Source organism: Anomaloglossus baeobatrachus, chromosome 5 (genome assembly GCF_048569485.1).
Source record: "Anomaloglossus baeobatrachus isolate aAnoBae1 chromosome 5, aAnoBae1.hap1, whole genome shotgun sequence".
In the NCBI taxonomy this organism is placed as follows: Eukaryota; Metazoa; Chordata; class Amphibia; order Anura; family Aromobatidae; genus Anomaloglossus; species Anomaloglossus baeobatrachus.
In genome coordinates, this window is record NC_134357.1 from 330257276 (window position 1) to 330283092 (window position 25817).

A 25817-nucleotide genomic window follows, 5' to 3' on the forward strand; every position below is an offset into this window, starting at 1 on the left:
TCATCCTGGTATATATGTCCCTATCATGGCCCCATCCTGGTATATATTCCCCCATCATGGCCCCATCCTGGTATATATGTTCCCATCATGGCCCCAGCCTGGTATATGCTCCCATCATGTCACCATCCTGGTTTATATAGTTCCATCATGTCCCCATCCTGGTATATGGCCCCATCCTGGTATATGTCCCAAGCATGTCCCCATCCTGATATATAGCCCTCCATCCTGGTATGTAGCCCCCCATCCTAGTATATAGCTCCCCATCCTGGTATATAGCCCCCATTGTAGTATATAGCCCCCCATCCTAGTATATAGCCCTCCAGTGTGGTATATAGCCCCCTCATCCTGGTATCTAGCCTGCTATCCTGGTATATAGCCACCTCATCCTAGTATATAGTCCCCATCATGCCATATAGCCTCCTCATCCCTGTATATAGCCCCTTCATGCTATATAGCCCCCTCATCCTAGTATATAGCCCTGCACAAAGTAATAAATTAATGATTGCACTCACCTGCCATGCGCTCCCCCGGCGTCCTCCTGCGATGCTGGACTGTTGGCAACTGACCAGCTTGTATGCGGTGCAGCGCATGACGTCAGTGACATGTGCAGCCACTTACAGAAGCGGCAGCTATCAGCATATTCTGTGCTCCCCATGCCCAAGATTGTGTGCGTGGGGAGCAATGAATATTCATGGCCTTCATTGGTGGCCGCACATCACAGTTGAGGGACCCAACAGGTCTCTGTGCTGCAATGTATTTCAGCCTAATGCGTGCCCTTAGATACACATCCATCTAAATCAGGGGCTAGGGCAGGTAGGCCTTCTGCACCTCCTGGCCCGGTCACAGTGGATATATCTGCGACTGTGGTAGTTACGCCCCTGGGGCCATGTTTAAGAACCTGTGGAGATGGACACTTGCCCATTTTTGTTTAGAATATATTAACTTCAAGAGCTGTCACTTGCACCTGACTGTTTCACCCATTGACAAGAGCCACAGTTTACCTACAGATTGGCTCAGTTTTAAAATTGTTAAAGGGAATCTGTCAGATCCCATATGTCTTCCAAACTAATGTAGCAGTATTCTAACCTTTATGGATTTATTCCCTCCCTAACCATGCTTGTATAACACTATGTGGGCATGATAACATGATTTCCATGAGCCAGTGTCACTGCCAGCTCCAGGGAATATTGCGCATGTGCGCAGCTCAATGTTAGCCGCTTCAGTGTGCCTTGAAGCCAGTTGTACATTTCCTGGCTTCATTAGGCTCGCTGCACATGACCGGAAGTTCAGAGGACGTGTACGTGACCCATTTTCTGAACTTTCAGTCAGTGAGCCTAATGAAGCTGGGAAGCGTACACACGGTTTCAAAGGAACACTGATGTAGCTGAAATGAGCTGTGCGCATGCGCAAGATTTCCAGGAGTTGGCAGTTATGTCAGCTCGTGGGAATTATGTTATCACACTCACAGGGGCGTGATAACACAGAAAGAGGGCCGAGTAGTAACGGGCCTAATTAGCATAGGGACAGTAAAGGTTATAAGTAGTTTTTTTTTACACATTCATATTAGTGAATAGCATTATACAGGGCTGGTTAGGGAGGGAATAAATGTTGTTAGGTTGGAGGGGATAGAGGACCTGACAGGTTCCCTTTAATGCCTGTGGTACTTTCTAGGGAAACAGCGTTTTATCTGTAAATCTAAACAGCTATGAGCTTACAATTTATGAAGCATGCTGATTTAGTTTTTGGCCATATCCTAGCCTCTTTTGCTGTGCCATGGCCACAACATGAGAACTCACCCTTATGGATGATGGTGTGTACATGACATCCTTTGGCTCGGAGCCTGTGAGGCCCTGTTTGACCTTTCTGAAAACCATCATTGCTCTGCAAGTATTTATGCTCTCCACAATCAATCACACAGTTAAATTGAATACAGTATTAAATAAAGCACGGGTCGATCAATGGGCAACTGGTGACCTAGAATTAATGGACATCTCTGCAATAGAAATTGAAGTATACAAATATATAGTCTCTAGAGAACATGAAGAGGCTTTCAGAAAACAGCCGTGTAGATCTGAGAATTAATGTTACAGTGTGATGTACGTTAGGTCCACCTTGAATTCTTGTTAAAGGGTCTGCAGCGTTATAAAATACACCGCAATGTACCCATGGATTTCAGATGGACACTTTATGAAAAAATAACGAAGGAAAAGACCTGGTATTTGCAAGAATTTAAAAAGAATTTGGTTTCCTTTATTCATAGATTTGTTTAAAAAGTTACATGCATGACTCCTTAAAGCCCCTCTGATGCGTTTCCAGCGTAACAACCGTCCTTAGTTGTAGAGATATCTACCCTTGCCTCGTAACCTGTTTAAAAACTCTGGACCAATCATGCGAGAGCTGAAAATTATCTATTTATAATAGTGTTTCCATGGACAAACGATATGTTTAACCCCTTAACGACGTGCTATGTCAGTCATGGGTCGTGTCTCTGCCTTTGATGCGGGTCACGCGCTAAGCTCACATCTTTTTCTTTTTAATCAGCCGACATGTACCTCTAACAGCTGCGTGTAGATAGGAAAACCGCCCACAACTGTTAACCACTTAAATCGTGCAGGCAGGAGTGAATCTTCCCCGCTTCCATCGACGCTCCGATGACATAATCCCGATGGGTTGTCATGACAACTGGGGGGTCTCAGCTGATCCCATAGGATTTCTTTGGAACTCTGGTCTGGAGAAATTGCAGGCCACTCCATTTGAGATACCACAGTCTCCACTGGCCGTTCCTAAATGATGTAACCTCGATGAGCTGGAGCATTATCTTCGATGAATATGAAATTAGGCCTGTGTTGCTCATGCAAAGGCACAATGACTGGATTAATGATGGTATTCAAGTAGTAGGGGCTTGTGACTGTGCCATTCACAAAGTGTAGGGCAGTTCAGTGTTAACTAGACACACCTGCCCACATTGTAACACCATCGCCACCAAAGGTTCATCTGGTGACAACAGTGGCTGATACATATTGCTCTCATTGATGTCACCAACATCATTGATGGCCATCATTTTTGTTCAGCGAGAATCGACTTTCATCAGTGAACAACACTGAGGCCCAGTGGTCCATTGACCAACGTAGATGCTTCCTTGCCCAGGCAAGACAGGTACAGGTACCATTGCAGGTCGTCTAGCAAGCAGAACACGCTGATTGTAAAAGGTTTTGAATGGTCTGATATGACACTTGGGTGCCTCTCACGTTCCTTAAATGTGCCTGGAGTGGTGTGGCATTTATCATCCGGTTCTGTAGGGCATTGTTCACAATGAAACAGTCATCAATGTGGGATGTGGTCAAAGGACATCCACTTCTATGCCTTGCTGCAGTTGTTCAAGTCTCTCTGTATCTCTGTTGCAACCTGTTGATGACAATCTGTGATCCTCTAAGCTCAGTGGCCACTTCCGTCTGAGAGCATCCTGCTTGAAGCCTTGCAATGGCGAAGTACTGTTGATCAATTGTTAGGTGTTGTCATGGTCTCATGATGTAAAAATCTGAACAGTATGATGAGAATTCTAATTGAACCCCAAAATTTATTGGGCGATTCATGGACCAAACACCTGTTCTTAATTTTGGCGTTCAGCTCCTTGTTAGAGAACATAAAGTTGTACAAAATGTACTGAAACATTGACCAGTTGGACATGTGCATTCAGAGGTTTAGAGAAGGTCACATTAAATTCACCTGAAAAGGTTAGAGGGCATTTTAGGATCATCCTGAAATTTCACCCGAAAGCCAAATATCCCTAACGTTTTGTGAGTAGTGTCTGTTTTTTTTGCATGGTATAATTGTATGTTACTTTTCAGCTCTCACATGATTGGTACATAAGGGTTTTTAAGCAGGTTACGAGGCAAGGGTAGATATCTCTACAACTTAGGGAGGCTGTTACACCAGAAACGCTTTGGCCATGGAGCCATGCATGTAACTTTTTAAATCAATGCACAAATAAAGGAAACCTAATTTTTGAATGTTCTATCATGTGCCAGCTCTTTTCCTTTGTTTTTCTTTCCTACGTACTGCCAGCTATTCGTTCAGTAGTAGAAAGATTGCAGTATACGCGATGAGTCCAGAAACCTTTTCCCTTTTTCTATAGACACTTAGGATATACTGTCCTGCACAAGTCATTATAGACTACATAAGGAGACACTGGTTTCTTATCATCAGTCTTGTGTACACACACTCACTCCTTAGCTTACAAACAGTTCAAATATTGCAATCGACTGAATAGAAGTAGAAAGTGATGTTGATGCCACTATTTTGGGGGGAACATAGTACAATATGGAAACATCTTATTGTCCAATGCACTTTGATACTTAAGCTCTGATGATTACATACATATTATGGTTTTTTTTCCAGTCCTTTTATTACTGCAGACCACTGTGGACCCCAATCTGAGTAATGAAGATGGATTGACGGCTCTACATCAGGTATGAGAATATGTATATGGTCCCCACCCATCACCATCACTGAGCATTATCCTAACCTCCCTATCTAAAGTGTGTCCCAGTATGTGGCTTTCCAGCAGTTATGAGGTTAAGCCAAGCCTGTGCCAGTCTTTGTAGTGGGAAAGAACTTCAGCCTCCAGCACATTCCTTGCTCCCAACATGAATTTCACTATAAGGAGGGCATTGTGTGCCACCCACTGTTTGTCTGTCTGATCTTGTAAACTCCTAATGCATCTACATCTTCTCAAAGACAAATAATGGGGCTTGCTTTATGAAGGTTCCAAGAAGACAAGTGTCCTTGATCTTCAAGAAGATAATCATGCATTTTTTTAAGACGTTTGGAAATGTAAAGTTTTTGAGTTGTTCATGCCATTTAATTTTAGAGGCAAATACTTTAAAAGAGGTATACACATCTGAGTCTCTTCCTCCACATGTTGGGAGAGAGTCACACACATTCAAGTCCTGTTTTTGATTCAGTCTGCAATCTCGACTAGCAGAGCGTGGTTATTGTATCGCCATCCTAGAAATGGTACCTCCATCTATCAGTCAGGTGACTCCCATTGTGCGAATATTAAAGGGAACCTGTCACCAGGTTTTTCCCCTATGAGCTGTGGCCACCACCAGTGAGCATTTATATACAGCATTCCAGATTTCTGTATATAAGAGCCCAGGCTGCTCTGTAGAACATAAAAAACACCTTTATTATACTCACCTAGGGGGCGTTGCTGCTCTCGGTCCGGTGCCTCCTCTATCTTGTGGGATCGCCGTCCTTGTAGTGCGCATGCTCGGGCAGTCTTTGACCTTTACTCGCATCTGCGAATTATTGTACTTTGTTCTGCCCACTGCCAGGCATATCAAAGTGCGCATGCGCAGGAGCGCAATGGAGACATCTATGTGAATGACGCAGGACGTGTCATACACACAGGGCGGGGCAGGAGGACGGCACTCGCACAAGATGGAGGAGGCGCCGGACCGAGAGCAGCGACACCCATCGACCAGACCACCCCCTAGGTGAATATTATAAAGGTGTTTTTTACATTCTACCGAGAAGCCTGGGCTCTTATATACAGTATTCTGGGATGCTGTATATAAAGGCTCACTGGTAGTGGCCGCAGTTTATAGGGGAAAAACCTGGTGACAGGTTCCCTTTAAGTGGGTACATTCAATCACAGACTCTACTAATAACTCCCATCATTCTTGTAACGTCCATAGACTTGAATAGAGAAAGGTTTATTCATATGTTAAGACCTTTCCAGCCACTGTTGCCCATATCACCTGGCAGAAAGGGAGGTCAGGGGACCTTTCTTCTAGGACAGGTGGGAGTTTCAGAACTGGATCCTCTACATCAGTGTTCCCCCACTCCAGTCCTCAGCAGCCACCAACAGATCATGTTTTCAGGTTATCCTTCGCATTACAAGTGTTGGAATCATCGCCTGTCAGGTGATTAAGTTATCATCTGTGCAATACTAAGGAAATCCTGAAAACCTGCATGTTTGGTGGCTGCTGAGGACTGGAGTTGGGGAACACTGCTCTACATAACAGACAGGCAATCCTGATTATGCCAGACGAGCCATGTAACAGGATCGTTTAAAGGAAATTGGGGATCATCGCCGCACTTGTCACCAATCAATCCAAAAGTAAATAATCCAAGTCATTTATTTAAGGAGCAAAAACAAGTCTACGCGTTTCAGGGGTCTCTGCCCCCTTCCTTCTGTGTCATTAATATACTGTCCTGAGGAAAGGGGCAGAGATTCCTGAAACGTGTAGACTTGTATGGCATATCCAGCAAATATGCCATACAAGTATAATATGGGAATGCTTTTGTACTAACATACTATTACTATTCTTTTATATCTTATTGTATTTTCATTCTTATTATTCCTCTTCTTTTTGAGTCATTTTACTCTCTACGTCTAAGTGCACCAGTTCTTCCATGCGCATTGAAGTGAATGTCATGTCTTAGTACTTTGCTATGTCATCCTCTTATCTGGTGGCTCCAGAATCTTGCCAGTCACTGTGATGTTGTCCTGTCTCGTACAATGTCCTGTGTCTTTGTATGTTATGATGTTAAGAAACCTGTATTATCTCAGACCACGGTTACATGCCATGTCACACCGTCTGTCCTGTCCCCTCAGTGCTGCATCGATAACTATGAAGATCTCCTCAAGTTGCTCTTACAACATGGTGCTAATGTAAATGTCACAGACAACGAGCTATGGACTCCTCTCCACGCAGCGGCGACCTGTGGTCACACTAACTTGGTGCGGATACTGATTCAGCAGTAAGTGTTTGCTCCTAATATTCTCCAGTTTTCTCTGTGCAGCACATAGACCCTAGAAGCTCCGGCTTCACTATCACTTTGTACTTCTCCGCAGCCCCGAATGCTATTAGGGAATACTCCTGTTCTCCTCAATATGGCATTTGCTAAATGTTATTAATAAAAATCACTCCCATCTTCTTCACAAGGGAAATATCGCTCGTGTCCTAGGTCTGGTTAGTCATTCTGCCACCTTGTGGTTACAAGCGGTATTCTTCTTTCTTCTAAGCACGTCATTAAAAGTGGTAAAGTGGTTTACCACTCTATTAGCAACAACAATACATACAAATTATCTTTCCATGATTAATAATCTTATGATATACGCAAATAGCTTCAGGTTTTCCTGCTATGTTCATTCCTAAAAATAATCCTGCATATTCTCTAAGTTTATACAGACATGTACACATTAAGGTAATATGTTATTATTATATTTTATTATTTAATATAATAGCGCCATTCATTCCATGGTGCTTTACATGTGAAAAAGGGGCATACATAGACAAGTACAATAATCATGAACATTACAAGGCACAGACTGGTACAGGATTAGAGATGACCCTGCCCATGAGGGCTGACAGCCTACAGGGGATGGGTGAGGATACAGTAGGTGAGGGTAGAGCTGGTCATGCAGCAGTATAGTGGACTGAGGGGGATGGGTGAGGATACAGTAGGTGAGGATGCAGCGGTATAGTGGACTGAAGGGGATGGGTGACGATACAGTAGGTAAGGGTAGGGCTGGTCATGCAGCGGTATAGTGGACTGAGAGGGATGGCGGGGATACAGTAGATGAGGGTAGGGCTGGTCATGCAGCAGTATAGTGGACTGAGGGGGATGGCGGGGGATACAGTAGGTGAGGGTAGGGCTGGTCATGCAGCAGTATAGTGGACTGAGGGGGATGGCGGGGGATACAGTAGGTGAGAGTAGGGCTGGTCATGCAGCAGTATAGTGGACTGAGGGGGATGGGTGAGGATACAGTAGGTGAGAGTAGAGCTGGTCATGCAGCAGTATAGTGGACTGAGGGGGATGGGTGAGGATGCAGTAGGTGAGGGTAGGGCAGTATTGTTGACTGAGGGGGATGATGGGGATACAGTAGGTGAGGGTAGGGCTCATCATGCAGCTGTATAGTGGACTGAGGGGGATAGGTGAGAATACAGTAGGTGAGGGCAGAGCTGGACATGCAGTGGTATAGTAGACTGATGGGGATGGGTAAGTGTTAGGGCCAGATGGACGGGTAGACCCTGGAGGTGGATCCACTGGGCCGAACTCCCGGATGAGGGAAAGGAGTCCGGTAGCCGGAGCACTGTGGGTAGCAGGACAGTCCGTGCACTGAGAGCAAATGGAGAAGTCCCTGGGACCACGAGGTCACGGATGGTGGTCCGGGTGACGGAGCTCAGGTTCAGAAGCCGTGATGGTGTCAGGCAGGGTCCGGAACCGTTGGAGCGAGATGACGGGTCACCGCAGGGATCCGAGATGGTACGGACTGTCAGGATGGCAGATGGGCAGCGTTCGGGGTTCGAGGTACCGCAGGACCGGATGGCGATGCAGGATCGGCTCTAGAAGACAGAGAGGTAAGTATCTCATAGAACACAAGGAGACCTGACTCCTAGCTTGGGAAAACACGAAGAACAGGCCCCGCTCCCTTGGACATTAACCCCCTATATACCCTGTACCTGAGTGCATCATTTCCTGTTAATTGACACTGGCCCTTTAAGAAAGGTTCAGTGACCGCGCGCGCGCCCTAATGCGCATGCGCGCGGCCCGGGTGCCAGAAGCCAGGGCAGGAAGCTGAAGGGAGGACGCAGGGGAGCCGGCCAGGAACTGGGAAGCCGTCGGGCGCCGGGAGCGGAGACCAGGGGGCCTGGGAAGTGCGGGCACCGGAGGCTGGAGAGCGGGGAGCGTGGCAGGTGAGCCGGGGAGCGGAGCTGAGGACCCGGGGATCGGAGCAGGGGACCCGGGGAGGGGATCCGAGGACCCGGGGAGCGTGACAGTAAGGATACAGTAGGTGAGGGTAGTGCTGGTCATTCAGCGGTATAGTGGACTGAGGGGGATGGCGGGGGATACAGTAGGTGAGGGTAGGGCGGTCATTCAGCGGTATAGTGGACTGAGGGGGATGGCGGGGATACAGTAGGTGAGGGCAGAGCTGGACATGCAGTGGTATAGTAGACTGATGGGGATGGGTAAGGATACAGTAGGTGAGGGTAGAGCTGGTCATACAGTGGTATAGTGGAACTGGGGGGATGGGTAAGGATACAGTAGGTGAGGGCAGAACTGGTCATGTAGCTCTATAGTGGACTGAGCGTTACTGCAGGTTGTAGACTTGTCAGAAGAGTTGGGTCTTCAGGGTCCTTTTGAAGGTTTCCACTGTAGGTGAGAGTCTGATATGTTGGGCTACAGAGATAAATGTTATGAATATACATGGGAAAAAAAACAAACACTCTTGATAGGAACTCCTTATAATGATCATTTTCTTATTCTGTTATAGGGCACACAGTGGGGTGGCCTACAGTATTTATATATATATATATATATATATATACACCTCCCTTTCAGTCTCTCTGCTAAAGGCTTTGCTGTGCACCCTAAGGCCTTATTCTTTATAATGTCAAGATGTTAAGGAGGTATTCAAGGATGCACTTAGGCCTGCTTCACACAGGTGAAATTCATGGTCCATACGGGCAGCACAATGATGGACTGAACCTGAACGTACGCCGTTATAGACACATATGAGGCTGTAAGTTCAGGTCTGGACATCAGCAGCCCATATATAGACTATGAAATATGCTCACGTGAACCTTACTCATATAATTTATGTACAAATTCTTCTGTCAATTCTGTTTGGAAAAGTGGTGATAGTGTGGGTAGTTGGGCAATATGCTGCCACTTCCTTATACTGACCGCAATCTCAGTTTGCACGCTAGTCTGCATAGATAACCCAGATCCTTGCTAGGTGGTAATGATCAGGAAACACAATGTCTTGCAGAGTTGTAGCCAGATCTTCCTTAACCTGGGACTGACATATATTCCATATACAGTATATTCTGTCCAAGCCAAATTGGGCTGTTGAATCCCCACCTGGCACCCACCACCAACCTCCCACCTGGCTCTACGCACAGTGCCCTGGAAATCTGCATGAATCCTTGAGATGTAAAGCTGTATTCCAGAAAGAAAAAGTGATCACCTATATACATAGTAGGTAACAACTACTAGATAACTGCAGGCCCAACCCCAGAGACTACCAATGATCAGTAATTTAAAGGCGTATTTCCATCTCCAAAATCCTATGCCAATATGTAGTAGGTATAATAATAATAATTAATAAAAATATTAGCAAATACCTCCAATTAGAAATGTAGTAATTCTCCTGATATAGCCATGTCTCTTACCTCATGTGCTTAGGTATCCATGATTACATACACTCATATAGTGACAGTAAGTTAGTTGCTCGTCATTGTAACCATGGATACCTAATCTGCAATGCCCTGCACATGAGGTAAGAGACATAGCCATATCAAAAGAACTATACTACATGTCTAATTTAAAATATTTTCTAATATTATTACTATTACACCTACTACATATTGGGATAGGATCTTTCCGATGGGAATACCCCTTTAATTCTTTATGCAATAGCCTCACATAGCGGAGCATTGTAATCAGACCTCCACCATTCCATTTTGTGGATGTTTATACTTTCTTATACTTTCTTCTTAATGGACTACCCATTTAATCCCATTATATGGTAGATTTGTACAATTCATTTAAATCAAAAAGTTTAATTTTATTCTGCAAAGACTAATGCAGTCAGTCGAGCATTCTCAGATGCCCTAATGATCTGCTTTAATAAAAAATCTTACAGCCAGATTGTAATGCAACTCTGAAGATCCCGCTCATTTCATCTGCATTTGTACCTAACAACCCGTATTACTTAATGAAAACAGGTGCACCTATGGCCCTATGTAATAAAACACCCCCAGACCCACTCACGGCATCCTCATTGCTCTGACATCCATATTGTAGCACAAGTCTATCCTATGCTCCGCTCTGAAAATCCAAGTGAACAACTAATAAAATGTGGAGTTTGTAAACAGTAAAAAATATTGGTCACATACTGGTTTATAGTCACTACATTCACAACTCTCAATGGACAACTCATCTATAGAAATACAGAGATACAAGTTACCCTTGTAGCAGGGGAACACATAGAAATAATGGAGGACAATATTAAGAGTTCATATCTGCCCCCCCACCCCCCACAATAAAATATTTGGCGGAATACACTAGGTTACGGCGCATAATCGTATTCGCAGAAGGGCCTAACTTTGAAATGCACCCACTGCAACATCCTTTTGTATATAGTTATCCTTTCCATAGCCCTCATACATTATTACCTACCCATACAGTATAATACCCCACATTCAATGCCTTCACTCGCATAGTGTGGCAATTCCACAGAATGATGCCGTCCTCCCCATACAATATGAGACCCTACAGTCCCCTCCCACAGTATGATGCACTCATAACCCCCTACAAGTATAATGATCTAGCACACAATATGATGTTCCTTGCTAGCCCACCTTATAGCATGATGGCCCTTCCTAGCCCCCCACAAAGCATGATGTTGCCCCTGCTGTGGCACTCATTCAACTGTCTCGGCATCCTGAGGGCACAGATACCGTCTGTTGGAAGGTCTGCCGCTATGGGCGATATGCCCCTGCTTTATGGAGATCTATCGCTGTAAAGAAGCACACACACAATGAAAGCAGAGGGAAGGGCCTACAGCACTGAGAAGAAGCAGTGCACTGTGCTGCAGATCTAATAGGACCACGCACAGATACCGTTGAATCGAAATGTCTGTTGGAAGGTCTGCCGCTATGGGCGATATGCCCCTGCTTTATGGAGATCTATCGCTGTAAAGAAGCACACACACAATGAAAGCAGAGGGAAGGGCCTACAGCACTGAGAAGAAGCAGTGCACTGTGCTGCAGATCTAATAGGACCATGCATTCAGCTGTGTGAATCTGGGGATGCACTTAGCAGCAAAAAAAGATGAAAGAAAAGCAACAGAGATACAAGAAATAAACTATATGTTTTGCTTGTACTGTATATTAAAAACAGTCATGTATATACGGTACTATGCTCTGTAAAAAAAAAAATATTGCCATTGTGAGGATAACCCTTAAGGTGAGTATCTAACTCTTGCATTTCTATAGAATGTATTGGTCAAACATTACACCCCATGGATTTAAAGGGAATCTGTCAGTAGGATCCACCCTCCTAAGCCGTCTATATGGGCATGTAGGCTATAGAAAAATGAATAAAATGATGCCTTGATATCTGCGAAGAGATGTCTTATTCTGGAAATATCCATGCTTTTCTTGTATATAAATGAGCTGTTAAAATCTGTGGGCTGGACATAGAGCTTCCTTAGAATCTGTCTACAGAGCTTATTTTAAGTGAAAGGAGCGTTACCATTAAGAGACATGTAATGACTGACAGTCTGCTCTCATAATCACACAGCTCTGTAGTGAGATCAGACACAGCACAGTACAGCAGAAGTGAACTTTGTCTCAGTATTTTGTAGGCTCTGCTGTACTGTGTTAGCTCTGCGTGATTATGAGAGCAGACTGTCAGTCATTACATGGCTCACACTGGTAAAACTCCATTTATAGCAGCTCTCTTTAATTTAACATAAGCACTGCAGGCAGATTCTTGGGGGGATCAGTGTCCAGCCCATAGATCTTAACAGCTCATTTACATATAAGCAAAACATTCATATCTGTGGAGTAAGACATTGGATTGCAAATATCATGGTATTGTTTTTTTCAGGGCTGATCGCACTGACAGATTCCCTTTAAATTGAACCTCGACCACCTGTGTACAGTGTTTGCTCCATTGAATTCAGTGGAAGTCATCTAAGGCTGCTTTCACACATCAGTTTTTTGCCATCAAGCACAATCCGTCAAAAACATGAAAAAACGTCTGTTGCCGCCAGATCCGTTTTTCCCCCCATAGACTTTCATTAGTGCCGGATTGTGTCGGATGGCCTTGCGTTTCATCCGGTTTTTGCCGGATCCGGCAAAATCTAGTTGTCCGACAGCCAGATGAAAGTTGAAGTGAATGTTTTTGTGTCCGGCAAAAAAAATGGATCGCGCCAGATTCGTTTTTTTGAACTAAGCATGCTCAGAATCATACCAGATCCGTCAAAAAACTGAAGGAACTGATGGAAAAAACTGATGCAACTGATCCGTTTTTTCGCCGGATGCGTCGCATCAGTTATTTTGCCGGATCGTGCCTGATGCCAAAAAACTGATGTGTGAAAGCAGCCTAAAGGGGGCTTTACACACTACGATTTCGTTAATGTTTTATCGTTGGGGTCACGCCGTTAGTGATGCACATCCGGCGTCATTAATGATATCGCAGCGTGTGACACTTTTGTGCGACCTAAAATGATCACAAAAGTCGCCAAAATCGTTTGCTGTGGAGAGGTCGTCCTAAAACCAAAAATTGTTTAACGCTCATTAGCAATGATGTTCCTCGTTCCTGCGGCAGCACACATCGCTGTGTGTGACACCGCAGGAGCGACGAACATCTCCTTACCTGTCTCCACCGGCAATGCGGAAGGAAGGAGGAGGTGGGCGGGATGTTTACGTCCCGCTGATCTCCGCCCCTCCGCTTCTATTGGATGCCTGCTATGTGACGTCGCTGTGACGCCGCACGACCCGCCCCTTAGAAAGGAGGCGGATTGCCGGCCAGAGCGACGTTGCAGAGCAGGTAAGTCTGTGTGACGGGGGTGCGCGATTTTGTGCGTGACGGGCAGCTATATGCCCGTGTCACACAAAAGATGGGGACGGGTACGCACGCTAGCGATATCGGCAATGATATCGTAGCGTGTAAAGCCCGCTTAAGGAAATGCACAAATCATTGCCAAAGAGTTCAGGTAGATGCCAAGTTACCGGTGTTGCTGTTCGTGTTTCAGCTTTTTCAAAATGTACATAGGATCCAAAAAGAAATAGTTTAGGAAGGTATTAGAATAGAAATCATGCAGAATGTGCGAGGGTTGTATATCCTACCTGGGTATCTCATACGACGTAAGGTCGCGTCCGAGATCAAAGGTGCCGCGACACTATGGAATTCTGGGAGAGTATAGCTCTGAAGCCTGCACAGCAGTAAAGGTTGCTGTGGACTATAGCAGACTCTACATTTATATCAATAATAGTAAAATAGTTACAGAAATGTTTTATATAGATGTAACACAAGTTTTACACATTACTGTATCGGTAAAATATATCCTTTTACCGATACAGCGCCATGTACTGTGTATGTACAGTTTGGTGGAACTATTTTTATCCTATTGTCTGAATATTGTTGCCATGACCACCTTCTCTTTGCTTTACATGTCTTTTGTGTTCACTTTATTCATTTGTACTTTTTTATTTGTGTACTGTGATAATTAATAAAAACAAAAATCTTATCATTAAATTGATATATATTGGAGATTATTCTTACTGGCCACACTTGGCAATGGTGCAAGTATAATATTGAGGTTTGGGCTGGTTATTTGGACATTGAAGCAGTACAGATCTTAAAGGGGTATTCCCATCTCCAAGATCCTGTCCCAATATGTAGTAGGCATAATAATAATAATAATAATAATAATAATAGCACATACCTCCAATTAGATATGTACCGTAGTACTGCATACTTCTCCTGATATAGTCACGTCTCTTATCTCATGTGCAGGGCATTGCAGCTTAGGTATCCATGGTTACGTCCACTCATATAGTGACAGTTAGTTGCTTGTGAACATAATCATAGATACCTAAGCTGCAATACCCTGCACATGAGGTAAGAGATTTAGCTATATCAGGAAAACTATACATTTCTAATTGCAGGTAGTTGCTAATATTGTTATTATTACACCTACTACACATTGGGCTAGGATCTTGGAGATGGGAATATCCCTTTAACGCTTTATATAATTAGTGCTCAGAAGTAACCGTTTTAGGTGTTTCCATCACTTTTAGGCTAACAGTGATTTTGCTTCTGTGCTGTCCGCAGTGGTGCAGATCTGCTGGCAGTAAATGCAGATGGTAATATGGTGTATGACCTGTGTGAGGAGGAAGCGACACTGAGCGTCATAGAAAACTGCATGACCTACAAAGGTGAGAGGCAAAAGAAAACTTTTTTCCATCAAACTGCTAATCACTTGTGACACTGGGGTAGTTAATGTGAGAACGTATCATTGGCTTCTGTGTTAACTGCACTGAGATTATAACTCGTCTTCCTACATTCACCACGCTCTAGGTATCACACAAGAAATGGTTAACGAGGCTCGGCAGGCCCCGGAGCGTCACATGCTGAACGATGTCAGAGCGCTGGTAGCAGCCGGACAGGACCTGAACAGAACAGACAGCCAGGGGGCCACTCTGGTGAGACAAATAGAGTGGTCATGCTACTTTCCCCAATAACGTCCTCTACAGGCGATCACCTGTTGTGACCAGAATCGCCCATTACACACTGCATATTGTGTAGATATTATCCTGCTGACTGCTCGTGGGGTGTAAATAGCAATTCCCTAACTGCTAGTGGGTCTGTGCCCCCCAAACAGAAAAGCTTAGCTGAATGGAGTAGAGTCCCACTATAATTTAGTATTTGTAGCATTAACCCTAGAACCCATACCTGGGGCCTCGCAGGCCTGCTAGGTCATTTGTTTTCTATGGTAGATTGTTATGCTTGCGCGTTCTAGGGTTAATATAGTAAGTCTAACGAGCTGTGGTTGACAAACCCCTCCCCTGAAGCCCCTCCCTCCTTTCAAAGTGGGTGGGGTCACTGTAGAAAAGTAGCAATATGTTTAAGAAACTACAGGTTCAGTAAAAACTTCCAACTTTTATAAGTCAGAAAGCTGATGAATTCCCCCCACAGTTGTCATTTCTCCGCATATTAAGGCAAAATGTGGGTCCCAATGCAAAAACTGTAACTAAAATGTACTATTTATAATACTGGTGTCTACTGTATACAGCTCGCTCTCCTGAGTCCTCTGTACACTATGAGAGAGACCCTGACAGAGTCCGCTGTCATTGGGGTCATTCGCCGAGAACAAGAGGATTCGGCATATGTAATCAGAGATGCTGGATTCTTATATCTTCAGTCATCATCTGTCAGGGAAGAGTTAAGATGCCACCGTACATATCAGAATGTTATTCGACTCCAGTGATATTGGGAGGTTTGGTGGACATTAGTCTAATGTATTTGGATGCCTTTAGCATACTGTATCTATAACTCTGTAAATACTGTGCACACCTTTGCTCAGAGCACCTGGCTGCCATTGTGTCACACTTACAGTGGCTATCCACTAGATGAATAGGGCTGGATGATATATCTCTCCCTCTCTCTCTCTCTATATCTATATATCTATCTATATATATATACTAGAAGGTGGCCCGATTCTACGCATCGGGTATTCTAGAATTTACGTATTGTGTAGTTAATGTATGATTTTTGTTATATATATATATATATATATATGTTGTTGTGTGTAGTTACCAAGTGTTTGTGTAGGGGCTGTACATGTTCTGGGTGTTGTCTGGGTGTAGCGGGGGGTGAGAGCGGTGTTGTTTGTGTGTTGCGTTGTGTGTCGTTATTTGTGGAGCGCTGTGTGTCTGTATCGTTGTGTATGTGTGTTGCGCGGTTTGTGTGGGTGTGTGTGTGTGTTTTGGGGGGAGGTATGTTTTGTGCAATGTGTGTGTTGTGCGGTATGTGCGTATATTTGTGTGTGCCGCGGTGTTTGTGTGTTGGGTGTTGTGTGTCTGCGGCATTGAGTGTGCGTGTGAATCTGAGTGTGCGTGTGAGTCTGAGTCTGAGTGTGAGTGTGCGTGTGAGTGTGCGTGTGAGTCTGAGTGTGAGTATGCGTGTGAATCTGAGTGTGAGTGTGCGTGTGAGTCTGAGTGTGAGTGTGCGTTTGAGTCTGAGTGTGAGTGTGCATGTGAGTCTGAGTGTGAGTGTTTGTGTGAGTCTGAGTGTGAGTCTGAGTCTGAGTGTGAGTCTGAGTGTGAGTCTGAGTCTGAGTGAGTGAGTGTGAGTCTGAGTGTGAGTGAGTGTGAGTCTGAGTGTGAGTGTGCGTCTGAGTGTGAGTGTGCATGTGAGTGAGTGTGCGTGTGAGTCTGAGTGTGCGTGTGAGTCTGAGTGTGCGTGTGAGTCTGAGTCTGAGTGAGTGTGAGTGTGAGTGTGAGTGAGTGTGAGTCTGAGTGTGTGTGAGTCTGAGTGTGAGTCTGAGTGTGAGTCTGAGTGTGAGTCTGAGTCTGAGTGAGTGTGAGTCTGAGTGTGTGTGTGAGTCTGAGTGTGAGTGTGAGTCTGAGTGTGAGTGTGCATTTGAGTCTGAGTGTGAGTGTGCATGTGAGTCTGAGTGTGAGTGTTTGTGTGAGTCTGAGTGTGACTCTGAGTCTGAGTGTGCGTCTGAGTGTGAGTGTGAGTGAGTGTGCGTCTGAGTGTGAGTCTGAGTGTGAGTCTGAGTGTGCATGTGAGTCTGAGTGTGAGTCTAAATGTGAGTCTGAGTGTGAGTCTGAGTGTGAGTCTGAGTGAGTGTGAGTCTGAGTGTGAGTGAGTGTGAGTCTGAGTGTGTGAGTGTGAGTCTGAGTCTGAGTGTGAGTCTGAGTGTGAGTGAGTGTGCGTCTGAGTGTGAGTCTGAGTGTGAGTCTGAGTGTGCATGTGAGTCTGAGTGTGAGTCTGAGTGTGAGTCTGAGTGTGAGTCTGAGTGAGTGTGAGTCTGAGTGTGAGTGAGTGTGAGTCTGAGTGTGTGAGTGTGAGTCTGAGTGTAAGTCTGAGTGTGCGTGTGAGTCTGAGTCTGAGTGTGAGTCTGAGTGTGAGTCTGAGTGTGAGTCTGAGTGAGTGTGAGTCTGAGTGTGAGTGAGTGTGAGTCTGAGTGTGACTCTGAGTGAGTGAGTGTGAGTCTGAGTGTGAGTGAGAGTCTGAGTGTAAGTCTGAGTGTGCGTGTGAGTCTGAGTCTGAGTCTGAGTATGAGTCTGAGTGTGAGTCTGAGTGTGAGTCTGAGTGTGAGTCTGAGTGTGAGTCTGAGTGTGAGTGTGAGTCTGAGTGTGAGTGTGAGTCTGAGTGTGAGTGTGAGTCTGAGTGAGTGTGAGTCTGAGTGTGAGTGTGAGTGTGAGTCTGAGTGTGAGTCTGAGTGTGAGTCTGAGTGAGTGAGTGTGAGTGTAAGTCTGAGTGTAAGTCTGAGTGTACGTGTGAGTCTGAGTCTGAGTCTGAGTGTGAGTCTGAGTGTGAGTCTGAGTGTGAGTCTGAGTGAGTGAGTGTGAGTCTGAGTGTGAGTGAGTGTGTGTCTGAGTGTGCGTCTGAGTGTGAGTCTGAGTGTGAGTCTGAGTCTGAGTGAGTGTGAGTCTGAGTGAGTGTGAGTGTGAGTCTGAGTGTGAGTCTGAGTGTGAGTCTGAGTGTGAGTGAGTGTGAGTCTGAGTGTGAGTGAGTGTGAGTCTGAGTGTGAGTGTGAGTCTGAGTGTGAGTGTGAGTGTGAGTGTGAGTCTGAGTGTGAGTCTGAGTGTGAGTCTGAGTGTGAGTCTGAGTGTGAGTCTGAGTCTGAGTGAGTGTGAGTCTGAGTGTGTGTGTGAGTCTGAGTGTGAGTGTGAGTCTGAGTGTGAGTGTGCATTTGAGTCTGAGTGTGAGTGCATGTGAGTCTGAGTGTGAGTGTTTGTGTGAGTCTGAGTGTGACTCTGAGTCTGAGTGTGCGTCTGAGTGTGAGTGTGAGTGAGTGTGCGTCTGAGTGTGAGTCTGAGTGTGAGTCTGAGTGTGCATGTGAGTCTGAGTGTGAGTCTAAATGTGAGTCTGAGTGTGAGTCTGAGTGTGAGTCTGAGTGAGTGTGAGTCTGAGTGTGAGTGAGTGTGAGTCTGAGTGTGTGAGTGTGAGTCTGAGTCTGAGTGTGAGTCTGAGTGTGAGTGAGTGTGCGTCTGAGTGTGAGTCTGAGTGTGAGTCTGAGTGTGCATGTGAGTCTGAGTGTGAGTCTGAGTGTGAGTCTGAGTGTGAGTCTGAGTGAGTGTGAGTCTGAGTGTGAGTGAGTGTGAGTCTGAGTGTGTGAGTGTGAGTCTGAGTGTAAGTCTGAGTGTGCGTGTGAGTCTGAGTCTGAGTGTGAGTCTGAGTGTGAGTCTGAGTGTGAGTCTGAGTGAGTGTGAGTCTGAGTGTGAGTGAGTGTGAGTCTGAGTGTGACTCTGAGTGAGTGAGTGTGAGTCTGAGTGTGAGTGAGAGTCTGAGTGTAAGTCTGAGTGTGCGTGTGAGTCTGAGTCTGAGTCTGAGTATGAGTCTGAGTGTGAGTCTGAGTGTGAGTCTGAGTGTGAGTCTGAGTGTGAGTGTGAGTCTGAGTGTGAGTGTGAGTCTGAGTGTGAGTGTGAGTCTGAGTGAGTGTGAGTCTGAGTGTGAGTGTGAGTCTGAGTGTGAGTCTGAGTGTGAGTCTGAGTGTGAGTCTGAGTGTGAGTCTGAGTGAGTGAGTGTGAGTGTAAGTCTGAGTGTAAGTCTGAGTGTACGTGTGAGTCTGAGTCTGAGTGTGAGTCTGAGTGTGAGTCTGAGTGTGAGTCTGAGTGAGTGAGTGTGAGTCTGAGTGTGAGTGAGTGTGTGTCTGAGTGTGCGTCTGAGTGTGAGTCTGAGTGTGAGTCTGAGTCTGAGTGAGTGTGAGTCTGAGTGAGTGTGAGTGTGAGTCTGAGTGTGAGTCTGAGTGTGAGTCTGAGTGTGAGTGAGTGTGAGTCTGAGTGTGAGTGAGTGTGAGTCTGAGTGTGAGTGTGAGTCTGAGTCTGAGTGTGAGTGTGAGTGTGAGTCTGAGTGTGAGTGTGAGTCTGAGTCTGAGTCTGAGTGTGACTCTGAGTGTGAGTCTGAGTGTGAGTCTGAGTGTGAGTCTGAGTGTGAGTCTGAGTGAGTGAGTGTGAGTGTGAGTGTAAGTCTGAGTGTAAGTCTGAGTGTGCGTGTGAGTGTGAGTCTGAGTCTGAGTCTGAGTGAGTGAGTGTGAGTCTGAGTGTGAGTCTGAGTGTGAGTGAGTGTGAGTGAGTCTGAGTGTGAGTCTGAGTGTGAGTGTGAGTCTGAGTCTGAGTGTGAGTCTGAGTCTGAGTGTGAGTCTGAGTGTGAGTCTGAGTGTGAGTCTGAGTGTGAGTGTGAGTGTGAGTGTAAGTCTGAGTGTAAGTCTGAGTGTACGTGTGAGTCTGAGTCTGAGTGTGAGTCTGAGTGTGAGTCTGAGTGTGAGTCTGAGTGAGTGAGTGTGAGTCTGAGTGTGAGTGAGTGTGCGTCTGAGTGTGCGTCTGAGTGTGAGTCTGAGTGTGAGTCTGAGTCTGAGTGAGTGTGAGTCTGAGTGAGTGTGAGTCTGAGTCTGAGTGTGAGTCTGAGTGTAAGTCTGAGTGTGAGTGTGAGTCTGAGTGTGAGTCTGAGTGTGAGTCTGAGTGTGAGTCTGAGTGTGAGTCTGAGTGTGAGTGTGAGTCTGAGTCTGAGTGAGTGAGTGTGAGTCTGAGTGTGAGTCTGAGTGTGAGTGAGTGTGAGTGAGTCTGAGTGTGAGTCTGAGTCTGAGTGTGCGTCTGAGTCTGAGTGTGAGTGTGAGTCTGAGTGTGAGTCTGAGTGTGAGTCTGAGTCTGAGTCTGAGTGTGAGTGAGTGTGAGTGAGTCTGAGTGTGAGTCTGAGTGTGAGTCTGAGTCTGAGTGTGAGTCTGAGTGTGAGTCTGAATGTGAGTCTGAGTCTGAGTGTGAGTCTGAGTGTGAGTCTGAGTGTGAGTCTGAGTGTGAGTGTGAGTGTGAGTGTGCGTGTGAGTGTGAGTGTGAGTCTGAGTCTGAGTCTGAGTGTGAGTCTGAGTGTGAGTCTGAATGTGAGTCTGAGTGTGAGTGTGAGTCTGAGTGTGAGTGTGAGTGTGAGTCTGAGTGTGAGTCTGAGTGTGAGTCTGAGTGTGAGTGTGAGTGTGAGTCTGAGTGTGAGTATGCGTGTGAATCTGAGTGTGAGTGTGCGTGTGAGTCTGAGTGTGAGTGTGCGTTTGAGTCTGAGTGTGAGTGTGCATGTGAGTCTGAGTGTGAGTGTTTGTGTGAGTCTGAGTGTGAGTCTGAGTCTGAGTGTGAGTCTGAGTGTGAGTCTGAGTGAGTGAGTGTGAGTCTGAGTGAGTGAGTGTGAGTCTGAGTGTGAGTGAGTGTGCGTCTGAGTGTGAGTGTGCATGTGAGTGTGAGTGAGTGTGAGTCTGAGTGTGTGTGAGTCTGAGTGTGAGTCTGAGTGTGAGTCTGAGTGTGAGTCTGAGTCTGAGTGAGTGTGAGTCTGAGTGTGTGTGTGAGTCTGAGTGTGAGTGTGAGTCTGAGTGTGAGTGTGCATTTGAGTCTGAGTGTGAGTGTGCATGTGAGTCTGAGTGTGAGTGTTTGTGTGAGTCTGAGTGTGACTCTGAGTCTGAGTGTGCGTCTGAGTGTGAGTGTGAGTGAGTGTGCGTGTGAGTCTGAGTCTGAGTGTGAGTCTGAGTGTGAGTGAGTGTGCGTCTGAGTGTGAGTCTGAGTGTGAGTCTGAGTGTGCATGTGAGTCTGAGTGTGAGTCTAAATGTGAGTCTGAGTCTGAGTGTGAGTCTGAGTGAGTGTGAGTCTGAGTGTGAGTGAGTGTGAGTCTGAGTGTGTGAGTGTGAGTCTGAGTCTGAGTGTGAGTCTGAGTGTGAGTGAGTGTGCGTCTGAGTGTGAGTCTGAGTGTGAGTCTGAGTGTGCATGTGAGTCTGAGTGTGAGTCTGAGTGTGAGTCTGAGTGAGTGTGAGTCTGAGTGTGAGTGAGTGTGAGTCTGAGTGTGTGAGTGTGAGTCTGAGTGTAAGTCTGAGTGTGCGTGTGAGTCTGAGTCTGAGTGTGAGTCTGAGTGTGAGTCTGAGTGTGAGTCTGAGTGAGTGTGAGTCTGAGTGTGAGTGAGTGTGAGTCTGAGTGTGACTCTGAGTGAGTGAGTGTGTGTCTGAGTGTGAGTGAGAGTCTGAGTGTAAGTCTGAGTGTGCGTGTGAGTCTGAGTCTGAGTCTGAGTGTGAGTCTGAGTGTGAGTCTGAGTGTGAGTCTGAGTGTGAGTCTGAGTGTGAGTCTGAGTGTGAGTGTGAGTCTGAGTGTGAGTGTGAGTGTGAGTGTGAGTCTGAGTGAGTGTGAGTCTGAGTGTGAGTGTGAGTCTGAGTGTGAGTCTGAGTGTGAGTCTGAGTGTGAGTCTGAGTGTGAGTCTGAGTGAGTGAGTGTGAGTGTAAGTCTGAGTGTAAGTCTGAGTGTACGTGTGAGTCTGAGTGTGAGTCTGAGTGTGAGTCTGAGTGTGAGTCTGAGTGTGAGTCTGAGTGAGTGAGTGTGAGTCTGAGTGTGAGTGAGTGTGTGTCTGAGTGTGCATCTGAGTGTGAGTCTGAGTGTGAGTCTGAGTCTGAGTGAGTGTGAGTCTGAGTGAGTGTGAGTCTGAGTCTGAGTGTGAGTCTGAGTGTGAGTCTGAGTGTGAGTGAGTGTGAGTCTGAGTGTGAGTGAGTGTGAGTCTGAGTGTGAGTGTGAGTCTGAGTCTGAGTGTGAGTGTGAGTGTGAGTGTGAGTCTGAGTGTGAGTCTGAGTGTGAGTCTGAGTGTGAGTCTGAGTGTGAGTCTGAGTGAGTGAGTGTGAGTGTGAGTGTAAGTCTGAGTGTAAGTCTGAGTGTGCGTGTGAGTCTGAGTGTGAGTCTGAGTGTGAGTCTGAGTGTGAGTCTGAGTGTGAGTCTGAGTGTGAGTCTGAGTCTGAGTCTGAGTGAGTGAGTGTGAGTCTGAGTGTGAGTCTGAGTGTGAGTGAGTCTGAGTGTGAGTCTGAGTGTGAGTGTGAGTCTGAGTCTGAGTGTGAGTCTGAGTGTGAGTCTGAGTGTGAGTCTGAGTGTGAGTCTGAGTGTGAGTCTGAGTGTGAGTCTGAGTGTGAGTGTGAGTGTGAGTGTAAGTCTGAGTGTAAGTCTGAGTGTACGTGTGAGTCTGAGTCTGAGTCTGAGTGTGAGTCTGAGTGTGAGTCTGAGTGTGAGTCTGAGTGAGTGAGTGTGAGTCTGAGTGTGAGTGAGTGTGTGTCTGAGTGTGCGTCTGAGTGTGAGTCTGAGTGTGAGTCTGAGTCTGAGTGAGTGTGAGTCTGAGTGAGTGTGAGTCTGAGTCTGAGTGTAAGTCTGAGTGTGAGTGTGAGTCTGAGTGTGAGTGTGAGTCTGAGTCTGAGTGAGTGAGTGTGAGTCTGAGTGTGAGTCTGAGTGTGAGTGAGTGTGAGTGAGTCTGAGTGTGAGTATGAGTCTGAGTGTGCGTCTGAGTCTGAGTCTGAGTGTGAGTGTGAGTCTGAGTGTGAGTCTGAGTCTGAGTCTGAGTGTGAGTCTGAGTGTGAGTCTGAGTGTGAGTCTGAGTGTGAGTGAGTGTGAGTGAGTGTGAGTGAGTCTGAGTGTGAGTCTGAGTCTGAGTGTGAGTCTGAGTGTGAGTCTGAGTGAGTGAGTGTGAGTCTGAGTGTGAGTGAGTGTGCGTCTGAGTGTGCGTCTGAGTGTGAGTCTGAGTGTGAGTCTGAGTCTGAGTGAGTGTGAGTCTGAGTGAGTGTGAGTCTGAGTCTGAGTGTGAGTCTGAGTGTAAGTCTGAGTGTGAGTGTGAGTCTGAGTGTGAGTCTGAGTGTGAGTCTGAGTGTGAGTCTGAGTGTGAGTCTGAGTGTGAGTGTGAGTCTGAGTCTGAGTGAGTGAGTGTGAGTCTGAGTGTGAGTCTGAGTGTGAGTGAGTGTGAGTGAGTCTGAGTGTGAGTCTGAGTCTGAGTGTGCGTCTGAGTCTGAGTGTGAGTCTGAGTGTGAGTCTGAGTCTGAGTGTGAGTCTGAGTCTGAGTCTGAGTGTGAGTGAGTGTGAGTGAGTCTGAGTGTGAGTCTGAGTGTGAGTCTGAGTCTGAGTGTGAGTCTGAGTGTGAGTCTGAATGTGAGTCTGAGTCTGAGTGTGAGTCTGAGTCTGAGTCTGAGTGTGAGTCTGAGTGTGAGTGTGAGTGTGAGTGTGCGTGTGAGTGTGAGTGTGAGTCTGAGTCTGAGTGTGAGTCTGAGTGTGAGTCTGAATGTGAGTCTGAGTGTGAGTGTGAGTCTGAGTGTGAGTCTGAGTGTGAGTGTGAGTGTGAGTCTGAGTGTGAGTCTGAGTGTGAGTCTGAGTGTGAGTGTGAGTGTGAGTGTGCGTGTGAGTCTGAGTGTGAGTATGCGTGTGAATCTGAGTGTGAGTGTGCGTGTGAGTCTGAGTGTGAGTGTGCGTTTGAGTCTGAGTGTGAGTGTGCATGTGAGTCTGAGTGTGAGTGTTTGTGTGAGTCTGAGTGTGAGTCTGAGTCTGAGTGTGAGTCTGAGTGTGAGTCTGAGTGAGTGAGTGTGAGTCTGAGTGTGAGTGAGTGTGCGTCTGAGTGTGAGTGTGCATGTGAGTGTGAGTGAGTGTGAGTCTGAGTGTGTGTGAGTCTGAGTGTGAGTCTGAGTGTGAGTCTGAGTGTGAGTCTGAGTCTGAGTGAGTGTGAGTCTGAGTGTGTGTGTGAGTCTGAGTGTGAGTGTGAGTCTGAGTGTGAGTGTGCATTTGAGTCTGAGTGTGAGTGTGCATGTGAGTCTGAGTGTGAGTGTTTGTGTGAGTCTGAGTGTGACTCTGAGTCTGAGTGTGCGTCTGAGTGTGAGTGTGAGTGAGTGTGCGTGTGAGTCTGAGTCTGAGTGTGAGTCTGAGTGTGAGTGAGTGTGCGTCTGAGTGTGAGTCTGAGTGTGAGTCTGAGTGTGCATGTGAGTCTGAGTGTGAGTCTAAATGTGAGTCTGAGTCTGAGTGTGAGTCTGAGTGAGTGTGAGTCTGAGTGTGAGTGAGTGTGAGTCTGAGTGTGTGAGTGTGAGTCTGAGTCTGAGTGTGAGTCTGAGTGTGAGTGAGTGTGCGTCTGAGTGTGAGTCTGAGTGTGAGTCTGAGTGTGCATGTGAGTCTGAGTGTGAGTCTGAGTGTGAGTCTGAGTGAGTGTGAGTCTGAGTGTGAGTGAGTGTGAGTCTGAGTGTGTGAGTGTGAGTCTGAGTGTAAGTCTGAGTGTGCGTGTGAGTCTGAGTGTGAGTCTGAGTGTGAGTCTGAGTGTGAGTCTGAGTGAGTGTGAGTCTGAGTGTGAGTGAGTGTGAGTCTGAGTGTGACTCTGAGTGAGTGAGTGTGTGTCTGAGTGTGAGTGAGAGTCTGAGTGTAAGTCTGAGTGTGCGTGTGAGTCTGAGTCTGAGTGTGAGTCTGAGTGTGAGTCTGAGTGTGAGTCTGAGTGTGAGTCTGAGTGTGAGTCTGAGTGTGAGTGTGAGTCTGAGTGTGAGTGTGAGTGTGAGTGTGAGTCTGAGTGAGTGTGAGTCTGAGTGTGAGTGTGAGTCTGAGTGTGAGTCTGAGTGTGAGTCTGAGTGTGAGTCTGAGTGTGAGTCTGAGTGAGTGAGTGTGAGTGTAAGTCTGAGTGTAAGTCTGAGTGTAAGTCTGAGTGTACGTGTGAGTCTGAGTGTGAGTCTGAGTGTGAGTCTGAGTGTGAGTCTGAGTGTGAGTCTGAGTGAGTGAGTGTGAGTCTGAGTGTGAGTGAGTGTGTGTCTGAGTGTGCATCTGAGTGTGAGTCTGAGTGTGAGTCTGAGTCTGAGTGAGTGTGAGTCTGAGTGAGTGTGAGTCTGAGTCTGAGTGTGAGTCTGAGTGTGAGTCTGAGTGTGAGTGAGTGTGAGTCTGAGTGTGAGTGAGTGTGAGTCTGAGTGTGAGTGTGAGTCTGAGTCTGAGTGTGAGTGTGAGTGTGAGTCTGAGTCTGAGTGTGAGTCTGAGTGTGAGTCTGAGTGTGAGTCTGAGTGTGAGTCTGAGTGTGAGTCTGAGTGAGTGAGTGTGAGTGTGAGTGTAAGTCTGAGTGTAAGTCTGAGTGTGCGTGTGAGTCTGAGTGTGAGTCTGAGTGTGAGTCTGAGTGTGAGTCTGAGTGTGAGTCTGAGTGTGAGTCTGAGTCTGAGTCTGAGTGAGTGAGTGTGAGTCTGAGTGTGAGTCTGAGTGTGAGTGAGTCTGAGTGTGAGTCTGAGTGTGAGTGTGAGTGTGAGTCTGAGTCTGAGTGTGAGTCTGAGTGTGAGTCTG

The 25817-nt window shown here is 46.4% G+C and overlaps 1 protein-coding gene across 1 annotated transcript in view; it reads left to right on the top strand.

Annotated features, from left to right (window-relative positions):
• Positions 1-25817, top strand: part of LOC142311409 (protein phosphatase 1 regulatory inhibitor subunit 16B-like) — a 106348-nt gene that overhangs the window by 53689 nt on the left and 26842 nt on the right. The window contains exons 3-6 of the mRNA XM_075349802.1: positions 4399-4469; positions 6623-6768; positions 14863-14966; positions 15109-15233. Of these exons, the coding sequence (XP_075205917.1) occupies positions 4399-4469; positions 6623-6768; positions 14863-14966; positions 15109-15233 (446 nt within the window). The remainder of the gene's footprint in view (positions 1-4398; positions 4470-6622; positions 6769-14862; positions 14967-15108; positions 15234-25817) is intronic.